At 38.0% G+C, this 18,718-nt stretch overlaps 3 protein-coding genes across 3 annotated transcripts; all 3 read right to left on the reverse strand.

Annotated features, from left to right (window-relative positions):
* Nucleotides 1-3,019: 3,019 nt before the first annotated feature.
* Nucleotides 3,020-5,418, reverse strand: LOC141437450 (uncharacterized). The gene has a single exon (XM_074100827.1). The coding sequence runs from the start codon at nt 5,366-5,368 to the stop codon at nt 4,355-4,357; it is 1,014 nt and encodes a 337-aa protein (XP_073956928.1). The 5' UTR covers nt 5,369-5,418; the 3' UTR covers nt 3,020-4,354.
* Nucleotides 5,419-7,808: 2,390 nt separating this feature from the next.
* LOC141437214 (uncharacterized) lies at nt 7,809-15,429 on the reverse strand (the record flags this gene model as incomplete). The annotated part of the gene is made up of 4 exons (XM_074100469.1): nt 7,809-7,950; nt 12,276-12,915; nt 13,574-13,627; nt 15,408-15,429. Coding segments are annotated over 4 exons (858 nt in total), but the record flags the coding sequence as incomplete, so codon positions are not given.
* A 1,336-nt stretch (nt 15,430-16,765) lies between these two features.
* Nucleotides 16,766-17,398, reverse strand: LOC141437215 (uncharacterized). Its single transcript, XM_074100470.1, has one exon. It carries the CDS (start codon nt 17,396-17,398, stop codon nt 16,766-16,768), a length of 633 nt encoding a protein of 210 aa, XP_073956571.1.
* Between the last annotated feature and the right edge of the window lie 1,320 nt (nt 17,399-18,718).

Consider the following 18,718-nt stretch of genomic DNA (forward strand, 5'->3'; position numbering starts at 1 on the left):
GGACATGTACCTTTGATAACTTTTTAGTAGGCACGGAGTTATTTTATTCGACCAATAGTTAGATGAAGTCAAAGAGTTATTTAATAGTGGAAGGCTTGATCGTAGGGGATGATTGGAATTTTGAAAGCAGCGAAATAAAAACTTATCTGACAAATATTGACGCCTTAAATGTAAGGGTGGTTCCACACATTCGACTTGTAGGCAATTTATAGGGCTTGATTTCATTGCACCACAGATCAGGCGTAGAGCTTTGGACTGGACAGCATCTATCCGTTTAAAGCCATTAACTTGTCCCGGGATTAATAAGAATGTGCCATAATCGATACTACTTCTAATCAAAGCGTTGTATAGGAGTCTAAGCGAAAATGGATGGGCACCCCACCAGACACCTGTAAGGCATCGTATCATGTTTAAAAGTCGTTCGCATTTAGTTACAATATGGTCGCAGTGGGGAACTCCTGTAAGCTTATAATCCAACACAACACCAAGGAAACGTGTAAAGCTTTTCGTTGGAATGGGGTGGCAATCAAACTTGACAGATACCACAGGCGGTACCCTTGTCCTGGCGAAAGGAACCACGACGCTCTTAGAGTAGGAAATCTCAAGGCCATTGTCATCCAGCCAGCTTTTCAGGTGGATAAGGGATTTATTTAAGTAAGCTGAAGCCATTTCAGCATTTCGATGTGAGCTATACACAAGCAAGTCGTCGGCATATTGCAGAACTTTAACCTCTGTACCTAAAGAATCTTCTAGGTCATGGCTGTATATGTTGTAGAGTAATGGGCTTAAAACCGAGCCCTGAGGTAACCCTCTCCACAAAAGCCTAGATTTCTTAGTGTCATTGACAGTAAGATTAATACACCTTCCTGATAACATATTTATAATAAAATTGGAGAGCAAAAGTGGTACTTTAAGATTTTTAAGTTTTTATGAAGGTGAGAAACAATGACATTATCGTACGCTGCTGAAATGTCCATAAATGCTGCAATCAGAGTATTGCCATCGGAAAATGCTTGTCTAATGTCCGTGATAAGAACACCTATATTATCAATGGTACCTCTGCCCCGCCTAAAGCCAAATTGGTTCTGGCTAAGTATATTGTTAGTTTCAATAAACCACTCCAGGCGATTTTTGACCAGATGTTCCGTAAGTTTCATTAGGACAGTGGACAGAGCTATAGGCCGATAAGAAGAGACATCAAAAGGATCCTTATTTGGTTTAAGGAAAGGCAAAACATCTTGACATTTCCAAGCCTCGGGAATCTCGCCAGAAATCATTATTTTGTTAATTAATTTTAAAAAGTAAAGAAGAGTTATATCATTTAAATGGGTAAAGAAAGAATATGGTATACCATCTGGTCCAGGAGCTGAATCTTTGGTTTTAGAAATGGCTCCTTTGAGTTCTAGTAGAGTGAATGGGCCATTAAGCCCGCTCAGGTCCAACACTGGAGATAAAGGGATAAACTCAGGAACAGTGGGAGGAGCGAGTTTATCCAGAAATTCATCTGTTAGTGAAGAAGGAAGGTTGGAGGAACAGTCTTCTTTAAAAGCAGATCGAAATCTTTTAATATTATTCCAAACCACAGAAGGGTTTGTATTAGGAGATACAGATAAACAAAAGTTTCTCCAACCTTCAAACTTCTTTTTTTTTAAAAAGCTTTTTTGCCTTGTCTATTGCGTCCAAAACAATATCGAAGTTTTCATTGGTACTAGATTCTCTATAAGCAAGTTCAGCCTCCTTACGCCCTTTGGCCGCTGTAGTGCATTCCGAATCCCACCATGGTGGAGAAGGAATGTTGTTTCCTCCTACTTTTTTCACTGGAAAAACATTATCAGCAGTCTCGACCATTATCTTTGCCAGAGCGGCTGCACATGTGGCTTCGTCGCTGTGTTCTATTGAAGGAAGAGAGGAAATTTTTTGATCAAGATGTTCCTTGAATGTATCCCAGTTGGCGTTACTTAAATTGTACTTTAAACGAGGAGGACGCTTTGGGGTAGGAGAGTTATTAAACGGAAATGACAAAAGAATAGTGAAATGATCACTTCCAAATGAAAGAGGAGAGGCCTTCCAGGATAAAGAAGAAAATAAGTTTGGACTACAAATAGAAACATCTGGGCAACTTATTCCTCTCCAGGTGCAGTTCGTCGGGTGGGAGAACCATCATTTAGGATGCAAAGATTATGGGAGTCCATCATATCAATGACTAGATTACCATAGGAATTGGTGGTGGAACTACCCCAAGATTGATGTTGGGCATTCCAATCTCCAAGAAGAATAAGAGGCTTCGGAAGCAGTGTCAATAAGTGATTTACTTCATTATAAATAGTTGAAGAAGGATGAGGGATATATAATGAGACAAAACAGATATTATTAACGGAAACAGCAATTATAGATATATCATTGTTATGAGCAGGAAGGGGAATATGTGAATAAGGAATGCCATGCTTTACAAGCAAAGCAACACCGGCATATCCATCAGAGCGGTCCTCTCTTATACAGGAAAATCCTGATATCCTGAAATTGGATGAAGGCTTTAACCAAGTTTCTTGCAAGGCTATAATTTTTAAATTAAATTTATTTATTAAATAGAGTAAATCAGCTTTCTTTGGTATTATACTTCTACAGTTCCATTGAAGGATTTGAAATTGGCTGTTCATTATCGGTTAAGAGTTGAGTGAAAAAATTCATAATAGGGGCAGCGTGGGACGGTGAGATACTACTACCCAATCCAGATTGGGACAGTAACTTAATGATCAATAGAATTATTTCTTTCACAGATTGAGTGGACTCATTAGATTTATAAATATTTTTGTTAGTGACAGGCATGTCATAATCCCTTGTCAAGGCATTATGCGCTGCCACATCATATCCTTTAGATCTAGGTTGAGGTGGGGAGCGAGGTTTCATAAAGATAGTTTTCTTATAAGATGTAGTTGGGCTAGAGTGTGAGTATGATGTAGTTGGACTAGTGTGTGAGTAATCCTTTTCTGTTCCATTAGGATTATTACTCAGCAATGCATCAGCATATGAAATTTTTGAGATAGGAGGGTGTTGTTTATTAGCTTCAAAATATGACACACAGCTCTTAGCCATGGTCTCCTTTATATTTTTTTGTCTCTCAAATTCTAGACATTTTTTATCAGTAGCTAGGTGAGAACCTTTGCACAGACAACATCGTATCAACACACAACAACATCATCAACAACTTCAGATTTTTCTCCAGTATGTCCCTGACCACATTTGTAACATCTGGGAGTTGAGCGGCACTGACCTCTGACATGCCCAAAGCGACAACAGTTGTAGCATTGTATAGTAGGATATATGTATAGATCTACAGGTAGTGCTGCGTAGCACATGAATATGCGTTTAGGCAAAACTTGGCCATCAAAGATAAGTACCACTGACTCTGTAGGTTTTAACTCACTGACACCTGACTCAATAGCTTTCCTTTTTAGTCGTCTAACTTTTAATATCGGTCCACAGCCTATAGGAACAGAGATATTCTCTAAGACTTCTTCCTCTGACCACTCGGAGGGAACGCCTCGTACAATTCCCAACCGGGTGACAGAGAAAGTCGGGATGAATGTCTTGTAGTTGGATGCTGACAGGGCAGGGTTGGTCAAAAAGTTATTGGCAGCCTGAAAATCGCTGAAAGAAATAGTCACTATTTCTTCCAATGCGTTTCAGGCTCCCATTAACAATTTGGGAAATATTATTTTTCCTTAGAAATTTCCCAAACACTACTGGGTGTAGAGAGACATTGTCATTTTCTGAGATTTGCAATCGTTGTACATGTACATTAAATGGACCTATTTATGCAAACAGGATCCAACCCACACGTGGCTAGTTTTGAGAAAAATCGGTTTTTGTTTAAAACATGCGAACAAAATTTTCTATAAACATCTCAAAAAAAGTTCGAGTGCAAAATTTTAGACAACGGTAAGTTTTTTGTTGTCTAATACTCTTGTTCCAAAAAATAATAATATTTAGGGACGTTTTTCTTCAAAAAGTCAATGGATCTTTTTTGCAAAAATGCTCATGTGTGGGTTGGTTCCTATTTGATTTAATAGAAATTAAAATTGTAAATAATATAATAAAATATACATATGTTATTTCAATTTACTTTATTGAAAATAAATGCTTATACTTACAGGAAATCTTTTTTACCATTAAAAAGTTCTAGAAAAAATAAAAAAATTGTGAATAATCATACATTTCAAAACATCACTCATTTACTAAAAGAATATAAAACAGAATCTCAGTTTTCTTTTTTACCATTAAAGTTCTAGAAAAAATAAAAACTTTTGTGAATAATCATACATTTCAAAACATGAAAAGAATATAAAACAGAATCTCAGTTATCGAAATAATTTTCTTCCAACTCGAAGTCAAGTTCACCAGAAAAGCCTTCCAGGTCATCTTCAATATGTTTGTCTGCATCGAGATTGACGTAAAAACTGTGGTACTCCTGAGGAATCAGGTGCAGAAGGCTCTTTAAGTCTTTCAACTTTGCCTCTGGTATTGGTTTTCCTGTAGGCCAAAGAGGCTCCATTATTTCTTTTGAAATAGCTGGTTGCCTCACGCGACCAATTTTTTTAATGTCTAATTCCTTAAAATCTTCATAAAAGTTCGACCGCATGTAAATCTTGTACATTTCACCTTTTTTTAGTTCAATTTCTTTAGTACTTAACCATGACACTTTATCCCCATCAGTAGTTTTTTTTCTGTTTGTGATGCTTTTCTCTAATTTTAGAGACGATAAAAAGTCGTTTTGGTTCATGCGGTGAACTATCATGGGCTTATTTTTCTTGCATGTCTTCATAATACTCATGTAATCTTCTGGTGTATATATTCTTTGTTGCCGTTTAAAACCACCTTCAATTTTGCCAAAATCCCTATCATTGGGGAGAAAGCTGTGTCCCGATTCAAGAAATCTCATATTAATCTGTACCAAAGTTGGGTGGTCATTTAAGACGGCTTTGAGCATTAATACTAGTTTAATATTGCGATTTTGACCACCACAAGAATCGCTCCATAAAATAAGACGTGTCACATTATTATCCAGTCTTTCTAATATATGACCAGCCTCTCCTTCTACCCATACATTGCAATGGGCGTCATCATTGCTCCCAGTGTGTATACCAAGATTGTACACCCAGAGTTGTCTTTTGTAAAAGACTATATTTGTGGGTATACGCGGTAATGGCAGCGTTTTTTCGAGGTCGAAGGTAATTGTTTCAACCGAGGGATCATCTTTAGCAAGCTGCATATCAGCTTTCATTTGACTTTGCAAAGTTTCTGCAATTTCTTGATGCGATCTCCACTTCTGGTCGATTTCGACTTTCTCTTCATCCGATGCAGACATCATTTTGCTTTGAAAGTGGTCACATTTATTGCATGTGTCTTTCTTTAGAGGCTTGGTACGTAGATTAAACTTCGTCAAATATACTTTTGTGGACTTTCGAACGGGACAGTACTCTCATAGAAGCCGTCTTAGCTGCTTCTGTATATAAATCGTAAATTTTAGACTGTGTCATGTCTGCTCTTAGAAACTTAACCCCATCACATTTTTCTCGACGATAGTGGGAGATATATGTTGGTAATGTTTTTATGAAATTTATCACAAACTGCTCACATTCACGTGGTACTTTATTGAGTCCACTTTGTAAGCCCCGTCTATCTACAACGCAGTCTTGTGAACGCATCTTGCAAAGCGAAGTGTTTATTCTTTTTGGGGAAGTTTGTAAAATATTTTTCTGAGGATTTCGTATTTTGTACGGAATATTCCAAGGTTAGGTATATCTTATACCTTAGGCTACTATTTACTCTTGAACTACTAATAATTCTCAAGAAAACTTCACTGTTATAGTTTTTCTTGTAAGTTTGATATACTTACTAACATGCTGAATTTTTTAAAAATTTTCCTCCCACCGGTTTAGATTTTAGAGGGGGGGGGACGCTAGATTTTCATGAAAAATTGCATTTTAAAGTTGAATATTTCGCAAACAAATCACTTAATCGAAAAATCGTCTTAGCAAACTCCTAAAAAACCTATCCAACGATACCCCACACTATAGGGTTGGATGAGGAAAAAAAACACCCCCACTTTACGTCTATGGGAGGAAACCTAAAAAAAATTTTTTTTAATTTTTAATTGTACCATTTTGTCGCCATAGTTTGCATATATATTCGTGCAAAATTACAGCTTTCTAGCATTGATAGTCCCTGAGCAAAGCCGCGGGCGGACAGACAGACAGACATGGCGAAACTATAAGGGTTCCGTTTTTGCCATTTTGGCTACGGAACACTAAAATAGAAATTAGAGTGGAAAAATTGCTCATACATAATAATATTCCGTAGTGATCAGTAAGCGAATGTGTAAATTACGCGAGCGACAAGGAATATTTGAGAATGGATGTAGTACGAGTTTTGTAAAAAAAGATTTTCACAAATTTACCCTCCGGGTAAAAAACAAAATTAAAAATTGGAAAATTTTGCGAATGTGAAAATAGCTAGCAGTAAAATTCGGTTTTCGGAAAATCAACCCTCCGGGAAAAACTATCAGAAAAATAAAAATTGGAAAATTATGCCAATGGGAAAATCGCTAGCAGTAAAATACAATTTTCGGAAAATCAACCCTCCGGGAAAAAACTGACAGAAAAATAAAAATTGGAAAATTTTGCGAATGGAAAAATTCGATTTTCGGAAAATCATCGCCACACCAAACAGCAGAGAAAAGAAGTGCTTCCACTAAACTGCTATGCAGTTTGACGGTGTGAGTTAAATAGACTCCGTACGGAGCCCGGCGTTGTTCCATTCGCAGTGGAAGGCGGGCATTAGTGATTATAAATATTGCACTGTGTCTATGTTTCTACTATTTTTGCTAAAGTACATTTTACCAAATAAATATTTTTCTTACATAATTAAAGTTTATTACTGTGTTTTATTACTTAATAGCCACAATTGTATGTCATAATTTTATGAAAAACGAAACATTGGGAATTACGTCAAATTAAATTACTTTAATTTCTTTAAACATAAAATGAAATAAATCCTAGAACTATTATTTTAACTGTATTTCTTTGAAACAAAAACCGATTGATTTCGTTTTATGCCACAAAGTATTTAAAAACCAAATTCATATTTTTTACATAAACTGAAATAAGTAATGAACTTTTTTTAATGACGTTATTTTCTTAGTGAAAATAAACAAAACCATTGTTTTTACATTTTTTTATAAATACTTATACATTCAGCTATATATTTAAACAGTTAAATGTCTTTAAACATGCATACATATTTTTTATAGACAAACAAACTTCATGCCGGAAAGGTGCAAAACTTTGAACCGCAATACTGAAAAAACGTTGATGTTGAGTTATTTCTTTGTTTGAATAAGGGTGCGTATGTGCCTGCTGGAAGGAGGACAGTATACGCTGAGTACAGTTACTTTACCACGCTCGGTGGATAATAGACACGGCTATAGTTTGAATGTCCTCATAAAAAGATGTACTTAATATATTATATTTATTTTAATTAAAAGATGTATTTAATATATATACTTAAACTGGTTTGATTAATTTTGCTACACCATTGTGAAACCGGGAATTCTAAAATTGTGATTTTCTTTAAACCAAGTTTCGTTAAGTAAGCATACTTACTTACATCAATATATTGTTCTAGCATAAATTTTGTTAATAATGTTTTTTTACTATTTGCACTTTGAATGTTAAACTGCGCAATCTGTAACTGCGATGCTGTAGAGGAATTTGAATACATTATGGAGATAGATGTTTTATTTTATATCTTTAATGGTTGCTTGTAGTGAGCGGGGCAGTATCACTCTTATTGCCTAATTCTACCAATGTTTTTACAAAGGCCATCAGTACATCATTGTTGCGAATGATCTGGGTTTTGATGTTCATGGGCTGGACTTGAAGAGGTTGCGCCCTGTGTAATGGGCTTGTTATTTACATTTTTGTCTATGGTCCAATAGAGGATTATTAAAAAAATAAAAGGATTGTCTATGGACGACCGACAAGGAACTGTTAAGACGTGTTTGATTTCTCTCCCATTTAAATATTAAAATACTAGATGAAAACCCGGCTTCGCTCGGGTAAAATGTAGACTCATAATAATATGTTTCAAAAATTTTTTGCCAGTAAAGACTGTCGTACTTATCGAAAAATCTGACGTATATTCCCAGCCTTAATTATTATCACAAACACTTTAACGGCTAACCTACGTATCGGTATTTCACCAGTATATTTCTCCTAAATCTTATTTGCCCAAATAACTACGTAGTCAGTCCCAAAGTTCTGTCACAAATGAAAATAATGATAAAAACAAAAGTACCAATCAGTTTTTAATAAATTATATACCAATTTAAAGTACAAAATTTAAGTACTTAAAATTATTCAAAATGACTTCCTTTGTTTTTAATACAGGCCCTTAATCGGCGCAGCCAGTCGTCTATCGCAGCACGCACCATTTTCATGTCTATTTCAGCGACTGCTTTTCTTAAAGATGACTTCAGGCTCTCCAAATTTTTATGGGGTTTAGCACAGACCTTCCCCTCTAAGACCTGCCAAATTTTAAAGTCCAGAGGATTAAGGTTCGGACTGGAGGAAGGCCAATCTTCGTGTCTTATAAAGTCGATTTTTTGACGGCCAAACCAGGCTTGAGTGGTCTTGGCTTTGTGTGCTGGCGCAGAATCCTGCTGGAACACAAAATTATGACCTGAAAATAGCGTGTTGGGCAGATCTTTGACATGCTTATCCAAAACCGTCTCTTGGTACACTTTCGCACTGATTTTGACCCCTTTTTCGCAAAAATGAACCTCAGTTGGCCCGTAATAAGATCAGAGAATACTCTTCAGAGCTCCTAGCGTACTCTATCATTATGTTTATTGTACTTCTCTTCAATATCGAAAATCTTTTCGTCGGTAAAGAGGATATCACGGTGTCGATTTTTCGCGTACCGCTTTAACAACTTCCGGGATCTTTTAAACCTTATTGTTTTTAGACGGGCATTAAGTAAGTGCCCACTCTATTTTTTGTATGCTCGCAGACTAAGATCTTCGTTTAAAACCTTTTTGACGGTTTTTCTACTGACACCCATCTGCAAAGCCATCAACTTCTGTTTTCGGACAGGATTTCTTGCTATGCGTGCCTTGATCGCTTTGATCACTGCTGGTGTTTGTACGGAGCGAGGCCGGCCAATTCTTTTCTTGTCCTCAACACTGGAGACTTCATTGTACGTGTCAATCGTACGGTACACAAACCTAAGCGTTATATTTACATTTTTGAGCAACTTGAAAATGGTACTTGGCGAGTGCCCACAGCGGTGCAATGCTAAAACAGCTATTCGGTTTTCTTTCAACGTCCACTCCATCGTGAGAAATTGCAGCGAATGACTGTTTATTGTTTTAAAATAATTGACAAACATTCAAAAATGGAATTCAATCAAATTTTCTTAAAATCATGTTTTAAATTTAAAAATAATGTGCCAGTGACAGAACTTTGGGACCGACTACGTATGTCTGTCTCATAATCAAAGAAATTAGACCTAAAGGGCCCATATAAGGTACGATCCGTCTGTACGATCGATCTGATGAAAATCGACGAATCGTACCGTGTGTGGGGCCCTTAAAAGGTCACAATGGAGAACGAAATGCAAACCTGTGACACGTGATGACGTGACACTCACGCCACTTTGATGTGATGACTTTGACATGTTTACTTCGCAACGCCATTATATATACTCAGTAATTTATTCCATTTTTTATTGAAAATACTCGCTAAATCCGAATTTTCTACCTACAAGTTGTCGACTCGGAACAAACGTCAACAACTGAAGATAGTTATAGTTGAAGGTAGTTGGTGATAGTTTTGAGTTTTGATAAGATCCATTCAAGTTTTCCGGCAAGACGTTTCGTTTTACACAGTCACATGAGTCACAGTTCTTTGTAATGGATACTTTTTTGGCGTGACGCACGCGATGTGTTGAAGGCGAGCCGTATCTAAGACCTAGCTAGTATGAAACGGAACGTTTATTAACTACCAAGATGGCGACTGCGGTTTGTTTGTCAGTGCCATTAGAATTTAACGAAATTCTCCATAATCCGAATTTTGCGGATATATGTTGTCGACTCGGATCGACTAATTTTTTACGCTCTTCAATTTGATGTGCATTTCGTTCGAGTCTACCGTACCCTGGACGAAATTATTAATATAGATAATCCTCCCCGCGCCCCAACACATGGTGTCAGAAGTCGGCAATGGAGAGTACGGACACAAGAAAGGTACGAAATAATAATATTGTTCTTGCCAACGGCCTTAAGCCATTTTGCCCGGCTAAAGAGAACGGCGGCAAGGAGTGCACAAACTCGCAAAAATGGAAAGTTGTGGAAGCAAAAGTTAATGATATTTTTTGAGGCTAATGACCTAGAGAATGTACAAAGTCAAAAACAAACAGCGATATTTCTAAATTCTATTGTGGATGAAGGACTCGATTTTTTCAACTCAGTTAACGTCGATACGAAACAAGAAACAAAACCCTCCATATCCGTTTAACGATCAAGACATACTTTTGTAATTTTTCGTGGTTTAATGCACAAAAATGAGCTAATAGGGATTGTATAAAATAAAGAAAAATATTTGAAAAAATGTACAAACGCCGTATGGATTCCATTGGGTGCTAATCTACAAATGAGCTGGCCATATATATATATATATATATCTATCTGATCTTTAAAATGTATGTGTCTTTTTGAAAGTTTATTAGCTAGGACCTCTCTCTTTATTACCTAGGAGGGGGATCCACCTAGCTACTAGGTGGATCCCCCTTCCTCGTTTTACAAAATATTTATCTTTTCTAAAAAATTACACTGTATTAATTTATCATTTTGATTAAGAAATTCTACTAATTTCTTACAAGTTTAATAACGTGACTAGGATCCACAACGCAACTTCGTATTGAGCATTTGGGCGAGGATGTTCAAATGTAGTTTTTAATGCCTTTGCATCTTTGATTTCGCAACCAAGTAATTCGACTGCGGTAAAATTTATCGAGTGCCCATCGAACGTTAACGAAGTCGGTAACACCGGTATCAAAAACACTTGATTACACATCCTTATAAGATTAGCTTTTTGCTCCCCTGTTATACCATTGATGATATATTCCCTTTTTCTTTTTCCATGTTTTCTTTTAATGGTGGAAAAAATGTCACCAGCATTTCAATCGCTTAGTAAAGGAACTAGCACTGGGAAACCAGAAACCGTCACAACTGCACAGGAAAATGGCAGAGGCAGGCCGAAATTCAGGTGTTGCGGAAGACACGGTCAAGAAGCTCTGGCTCCAGCGGCTCCCAACGGCAGTGCGAACGGTCCTTGTAGTTAGCGAGGACGCCAAGTTGGAGACTCTAGCGACCATGGCTGACAAGATCATACAGACGCATCGGGAACCGCCGCAGGCAGCGTTCTGCAACAAAAAGTTAATGGCGTGTGGATACCTCTCGGCTACTTTTCTAAAGCATTTTCAGACGCGCAAAAAAAATACAGTACCTACGATAGGGAATTTTCGGCAATATACATGTCAATAGTTCATTTCAGGCATCTCGTAGAAGGTCGGCGGTTGATAGTAGTAGTAGGGATTGCAAAATCCGTTATTTTTTCAAATCCGGATTTTACGATTATCAACACTTACAAATCCGGATTATCCGGATTTTTCGAAATTTAACATAATTTTACCAAATTTTATAAATTATGTATTTACATTAAGAAAATATAAAATAAAACTGCGTTTTTTTATATTACGCGTTTAATCAGTCAGTGTAATACTCTAGTACCTATTCAAATTTACATAAAGTCAGTCTTTGACTAGTATCAATAGGTATAAGCCTATTTAAAATAATACAAAAATCACGTAATTACTAGTCACTAATAAATCCACTTGTTAGATCAAATAAATAATCAACTTTTTTATAGGTAACATAAACAAAAACACCATCTTTTTAAAAAATCAACAACAAATTATGAAATTATTAAAATTAAGATATTTTAAAAACATAAGTCGCACAAAACTCTAACTACCGTCTTTTAAACATATTAACAATCAACAACAAATTATAAAAAATACAAAATTAGGAGATCTCTAAAACAGTCGCACAAAATATTAGCTATCTTCCCTCCTTTAAACATCTTTATAAAAATCAACACATCATTATAATTATCTTGTATACTAGTCTTGAATATAAATTGAAAATTGACACAGACATAAAACAAAAAGTAAGTATAGCTATTCTGTTTTTTTTTAAGAACAATAAACAATCCAGCGTGTCGTCATTTAAACGAGATCTTAATTTGCTACAAAATACTCCAGCAGTGGAAAATGCCCTTTCCGATTCGACACTCGTGGGCGGTATAGCAAGTAACTTGTTAAAAACTTTTTTTAAAATTTCACCACGACCTCCACCATTTTCAAACAGGGCCATTTCGACATGGATTAATGATGGCAAATCTAAATCGTCTCTTCTGGCTGCACTCGGCGGTTGGAGCTGATGATCACTTGCCAGAGATAGTTGGCGATTAAGTTGATCCTTATAACTGAGCGAGGTCGACGGTTGAGGGTCAGAATCACATATTGTTTCTGAATTAGCATTCAAGTTCGTTGATGTGGTTGTTAAATTGTCACCATTCATGACTGCAGCTTGACAAAACACATTTTTAATTTCTTCATACGTAGGTTTTTTAAACGTATCTTCGTCTTCTTCAATCACATCGAGGAACTGGTTAGGGTTGTGTAAATATTGCAAAGCTCCGACAACTATATAGAGGCGTCTTTGTTTGATTCTTTTTTTCAGAGAATCTGCCAATTTCTTGCCAGTTAAAAGGTCCTGTTTATCCAATGCCTGAACTAAAAATTTAAGGGCTGTATCGGCTGTAAGTAACGTAGGATCTCTACGGCAGAGTACCTCTACCGTAGTTTTGATCATATCTAGACAGGCCTGTAGATTTTGAAGACTAAAAATTTCAGTGTCTGAGAATGTTATATTAGATTTAACAGTGGATGGTGAAACAGCCCCTTAGTCTAGTAAACTAACACAAAGCAGATTCATTCATTTAACTTTAATGATAACTTGGCCACAAAATTTACTGGAAGACCTGGGATAGACCACCTAACCTAGAGCTAACTGAAAGGCTCCTACACTACACTTCAAGCACGCGGTAGATACTTTTGAAAGGGAAACCTATATATTTATTGAAATTTTGATGCTCATCAACTGAAGTCTTCCCAAATAATACTTGGGAAATCAAATGGAGGCCGTAGAGGTAGTGGCTAGTGGTAGCAAACTCTTCTATGAAACAAAGCTGTTCACAAGCAGCACGACTATAGAAACTGGAATTACCCATAATAATAGCGATATACTAGTGGTTTGAATTTTAGGACCTGTTCGAATTGAACGTCCATCAAGAGATCTTAAGGAGATAGACAAAGTCTCATATTTACTCTGCTCTCTAGAAAGCACAGTTCTTCAGAAGGAGCCACTACCTAATGAGAATTCTAAAATTGCAATTGACACGTTCAAAAGTCGATATGGCTCCAGGGACAGAGTTGTTGATACTCACTACTAAATAAAATTGGCACAGCATCTAACATAGCCACAGTGTAGACAAACTCAATGAAATAGAAAAACACATTAGGATATTGTCAACGCTCGGTAAAAATGACAACAGTGGACACCTAAGAATAACAATTTCTAGTAAGTTTCCCAGCCAAGCGATGTACCAAGTTAAACTTTTACCAAAAAATATATTGAAGAGCTTAATTTAGGTGATTGACGCTATGGAGCACACAGATTCTACAGGCAGTCACGACTAACGAGGCAGGACAGAAAACCCAAGCTCCAGCTCAAACGCAAGCTCTATCATGCTACCGATTTATGTAGTCTTGATCGTGAAAGGAGTGCGCATTTTGGCAAAATAATTTTGCAGAGGTAGTTGTTATGGAAACAATGTCACATCACTAATTTTACGTCCCATCCCTAGCTAAGATGGCTGCCTTTCCCTTGCGTTGGTTGCTTTCTGATTTCTTTTTTGTATGTATTGTTTTGAACCTGTAAAATTAAACATCCTTATGCAAGATTTGAGTTTTTCTTTTCCGTAACTAAAGTCCTTGGTTATGGGCCCAGAGACACGCGTGGAAGTTGGGAAAGAAGAAGAAGCGGTAAAACGGCAAATGTGTGGTAGCCGAGTTTGAGGTTTAGAGGAGGTGAACGAAACCACAACGAAACGAAGAGTGAAACGAGGGGCCCTAGAATTACGATCGGCGTTAAAAGTGGCGTATATTCAGGTGAAGAGAGAAATGGAAGGTCGTGTAGAAAATAAATATGTCGTGTTAAACGGCAAGAATTGGGCGGCGTGGAAATTTCAACTAACGGTGGTATTGAAAGCCAAGAAACGAGTACTGTGGCAGGAAAGAGATTGCAGGGCACAGGATATTCTGGTAACGAGAGTTGATGAACAGGTTTTGACATATCTATCATCATGTAATGAGTAAAAGTATGTGGGAAAAATTGATTACTCTTTACGAACCGTCATCTCAAGTGAGTGTTCATCTATTACAACAACGCTTTTTCAACGTAACATATGAAGAACCATGATGAAACAACACTAAAGGAAGCTCCATCTGATAACATGATCATCACAAAGATACCAATGTCATTGCCCGAGAAGTACCGTCGGCTCAGGCCTGAAATGTCTGTTTTCCTAAAATGTACAATTCTCAAAACGTCTGCGTTGTCAAAATGTTAGCACTTCTATTTTTCAGCTTTTTCAAAATGTCTGCTATTTAAAATGTGTACAATCTCAGGAAGTCGTCTATTCATAATGTTTACATTCCTATAATATTAGCATTACCATAATTTCTGCTTTTCCGTTATCTTCACTTTTTAAATAGGCTGTAGTCTTATTATGTTTGGTTTTCCATAATGTCTGCTTTATTTTCAAATCAATGTTCTAAAGTTAAAAGGTTTAATTAAATAAATAAAATATTTTATTTCCTTTTACAAGTAGGTTTATAAATGACAGTTTCCGGGACCTCCCTTTAGGCTTACAGAGCCTGTGTTAGGACGTCCCGCTCTTCCTTTGCGTGGTGATAGGTGCTTGTAGGAATCCAGAGGTGTCCAGTGTGTCAGCCAGGTTCATTACATAACATAAGAAATCTTACATCTAAAAACTTATCACGTAGTAGTAGTAAAAATAACACAAGTAAAACAATACACATTTAAGTCCTTTAGGTTTAATTGCTTGCATACTTACTCTTTGATAACATATTACTATACCTAATATAAAATTACTGCTTTAGAACAAAATATTTTTCGTTCTCAACCGGTTTCGTACCCGAACGAAGGGATTTTCGTAGGTTAGTTTTTTACTAAAATCAATGCTAATAAATGCCAAAGTAACTCGGTCTGTCTGTCTGTTACTCTTTCACGGCTAAACCGTTGAACCGATTTAGATGAAATTTGAAGACCATGATTGGAGACATTTTGGGAATAAGAGTTTTCTGGAATGCCAACAATACAATACAATACAAAGACTCTTTATTGTACACCAGACATAGTAAGCGATACAGAAAACAGATACACAGAGAAAAAATTACAAGGTGAGCAATAGGCGGCCTTATCGCTTAAGAGCGATCTCTTCCACGCAACCTTTTTTACAGAAAGAACGTTATAAGTAGGCGGTTATTGTGAGGTTGCAGACATTTTGAGAATAAGCACTTTCTGAAAAGCGAACATTATACAAAAACTGACATTTTTGGAGACAGGCAATTTTAAATAGCTGACATTTTGAGAAGCTGACATTATGCAAAAGACGTGTTGACATTCTGAAAAGCAGACATTTTACGAAAAATACATTTTAGGAAAACGGATATTTCAGGCATGAGCCGTACCGTCATTTTGTGAGCGCGTGGGAATCGGGACCATCATGATGTTTTGACACATTTTCAGTGATAACCGGTTTCTCAGCTTTTTTTTTATAATTGCGTAGGTGGAGAAAGCACGTTCTACTGTACACTTGCGCCGGCAGCGCCAATCCCAACCATATTTTGATAATTTAAGCCATCTTCTTTTAGTTGAGTCTTAATTGCGTTGTAAACACTTATTGCGTCACAATTCACTAATTGTATTATTCTGTAAAAAGTTGATACAACTTGTTTTTTCTTGATAGAAAAAAATCGAATCATAATACATAATACCGATTTTAAATGTTTACCGGTTTTTCCATGATCTAAAAGAGCTTTTTTATGCGCTTTTATAGTTACACGACAGTATTTACAGGTAGAATAAATATCGCTAGCAGGAGCAGGTGCAAGTCAATCTGAAAAAAAAAATAGAAAATTAGAGATTGAGCATTTTTTTATCTCAGTCGTATTCGTCGACCAAGCTGTGCAAAATTTATGTTTCTTTCATATTAATAGGTAGCTTGATTTGCTTAGTCAGCTGATATAGCAAACAATAAATGTTTCTTTTTAGCCCAGTGGTTGACTGGTAGAGAATGCTTTAGGCATTAAGTCCACCATTTGTATTGTGCTGTAAAGTTTAAACCCCCATTATAGAAATTCATTTAGTAGTGGCAACACCAACAAACCGACCAACAAAATAAGAAAAAAAACCAACCGGCAACCGCAACCGGCAAAAAAAATTGTAAAGCTTTTCTTCCAAATCAGTCTCACTTTACTTGGCCGAGTTATGTGTTTTTTAGTGGTCTGCTAGGCGTTGGCTCGTCCTCCAGGTGGCGCGCCCGACGAGTACTGAGTCATCGAACGTGCCCGGCGTGGGTACTCGTGCTGACCCTCCCAGCAGGAGGTGGTTAGGTGTGATGGCCTCTGGTTCGTCCGGTTCCACCGCCACATGTGTGAGTGGGCGGCTGTTGACCGTATATTCGGCCTCGGCGAGTAGGGTGGCCAGGGTTTCCTTGCTGGGGTGACGCTCGTGCAGTACCGCTTGAAGAGATTTCTTCACGGATGACACCAGTCGCTCCCACGCCCCTCCCATGAAGGGGCTTCCTGGCGGTATGAAGCGCCACCTGATCCCTCTGGCTGCCGCCTCCTCCCGGGTGGCCTCGTTCAGCTCGTTCCTCAGCTCCTTGTCAGCGGCGCGAAAATTAGTTCCATTGTCCGACCAGAGCTCGGTCGGGCAGCCGCGACGAGCGATCATGCGCCGGAGCGCCATCACCGCGGAGTCCCCGCTGAGCCAGGCGGCTCCGCGGGTGGTCCCCGGTGGGGGGGGATCAATGGCTTCGTCCTCTTGATGCGGCAGGGCAGGCACCGGTGCAGTATCATAGCGTATGCGTAACACGCAGTAGTACTGTCTACACTCGTTGATTGTCATTTCTCATTTCTACTCCGCCGTGATTAAGTTTCCGGTGTACATAGTCTATGTACAATTTCACGGTCGCGTGGTTACCGTCCAACACGGGCGGTCGCCGTTGTGCCTCTGAAGATAACGCCGTTCACTAACTCGACCGCTAGAGGGCGCAGTCGGCTATGTGTAGACGGAGGTTTGTTTTTTCGCAGGTCGTTGATTTCTTCCTGGAATGTCGCATGCTGGCTCGCTCGCACCAATATGTTTTCCGCTTCATGTAAGTACGATGCGTCGAGTGTTTTGAATTTCTTTTCTTTTGCAGGTTTCGTGACGGTGTTTTTGAAGCGACTTGTTTTCGCTGTTTTGCCCACTCTGGATCCTTTTATTTGTTTTTCAACGTGCGTTTATAGTGCGTCTTCGCTCGGTGGGGTCGGCAAAGGTCGATGAACTGTAGTACCCGGCCGACAGTTCGTAGTAAGCGCTCCCACTTTGAGAAACTCTCGGACGGCGGGAGCCACGCGTACGTTTCTTTATCGCGTTTTTCGGTGATCACGTGTACCTTCTCTTTCCCGGTGTTTAATTCGTGCGGCGTCGGCGGTTCTTGCGGCCATGTAGACGCGTCGCCGTACAAGAACTCTGGGCCCTTGAACCATCGGTGTTCGCTCCCAAAGTCACCTCGCGTACCTCGCGGGTGGCTTCATCAGCGACATTGAGCTTTGTGGGCACCCATCGCCACTCGCTTATGTTGCGGCGATGCGATGCGCGACGATTGGGCGGTATGACCGGGCGCCCGTTCTCAGCCATGCGAGCACCGTGCGGCTATCGGTCCAGAAGACCCTCCTGTCTAGGGTTGCCACCTTTTTTTAGGGCGAATAAAGTATTTTTTCATTTTAGAAGGACAAAAATAAAGTACACAGAATAAAAAAAGAGTATTTATTATTTCTCCTTAAAAATATACTTTTTATTGCTTTTTGCTACATTTAACAAACATTTGTCGTTCTTGAAGATATTTAGAGCCTCTTTGCAATCAAAGTTTAAATTAAAATATATAATCAACTCGTTTTTTATTAAATTTAGGGCAGCTCTATTCCTTTTGTCTCTCCACTTTACTTTCATAAGGGAGAAGACTCTCTCCGTGAAAGCTGAAGTGGCAGGGACAGACAAAATATATGCAATGAATATGAAAATATTTGGAAAATCTTCACTTTTATTGAATACTAGCTTTTGCCCGCGACTTCGTCCGCGTGGAATAGTAATTTTGGGAAGTATTTAATTTATTTAGGATACCTATTCTGCCAATAATAGTACATAGTAACTTCTACGGTTAACCAAAAATAACCTGTTTTA

This window comes from Choristoneura fumiferana, chromosome 17 (assembly GCF_025370935.1).
Source record: "Choristoneura fumiferana chromosome 17, NRCan_CFum_1, whole genome shotgun sequence".
NCBI classification, from domain to species: domain Eukaryota; kingdom Metazoa; phylum Arthropoda; class Insecta; order Lepidoptera; family Tortricidae; genus Choristoneura; species Choristoneura fumiferana.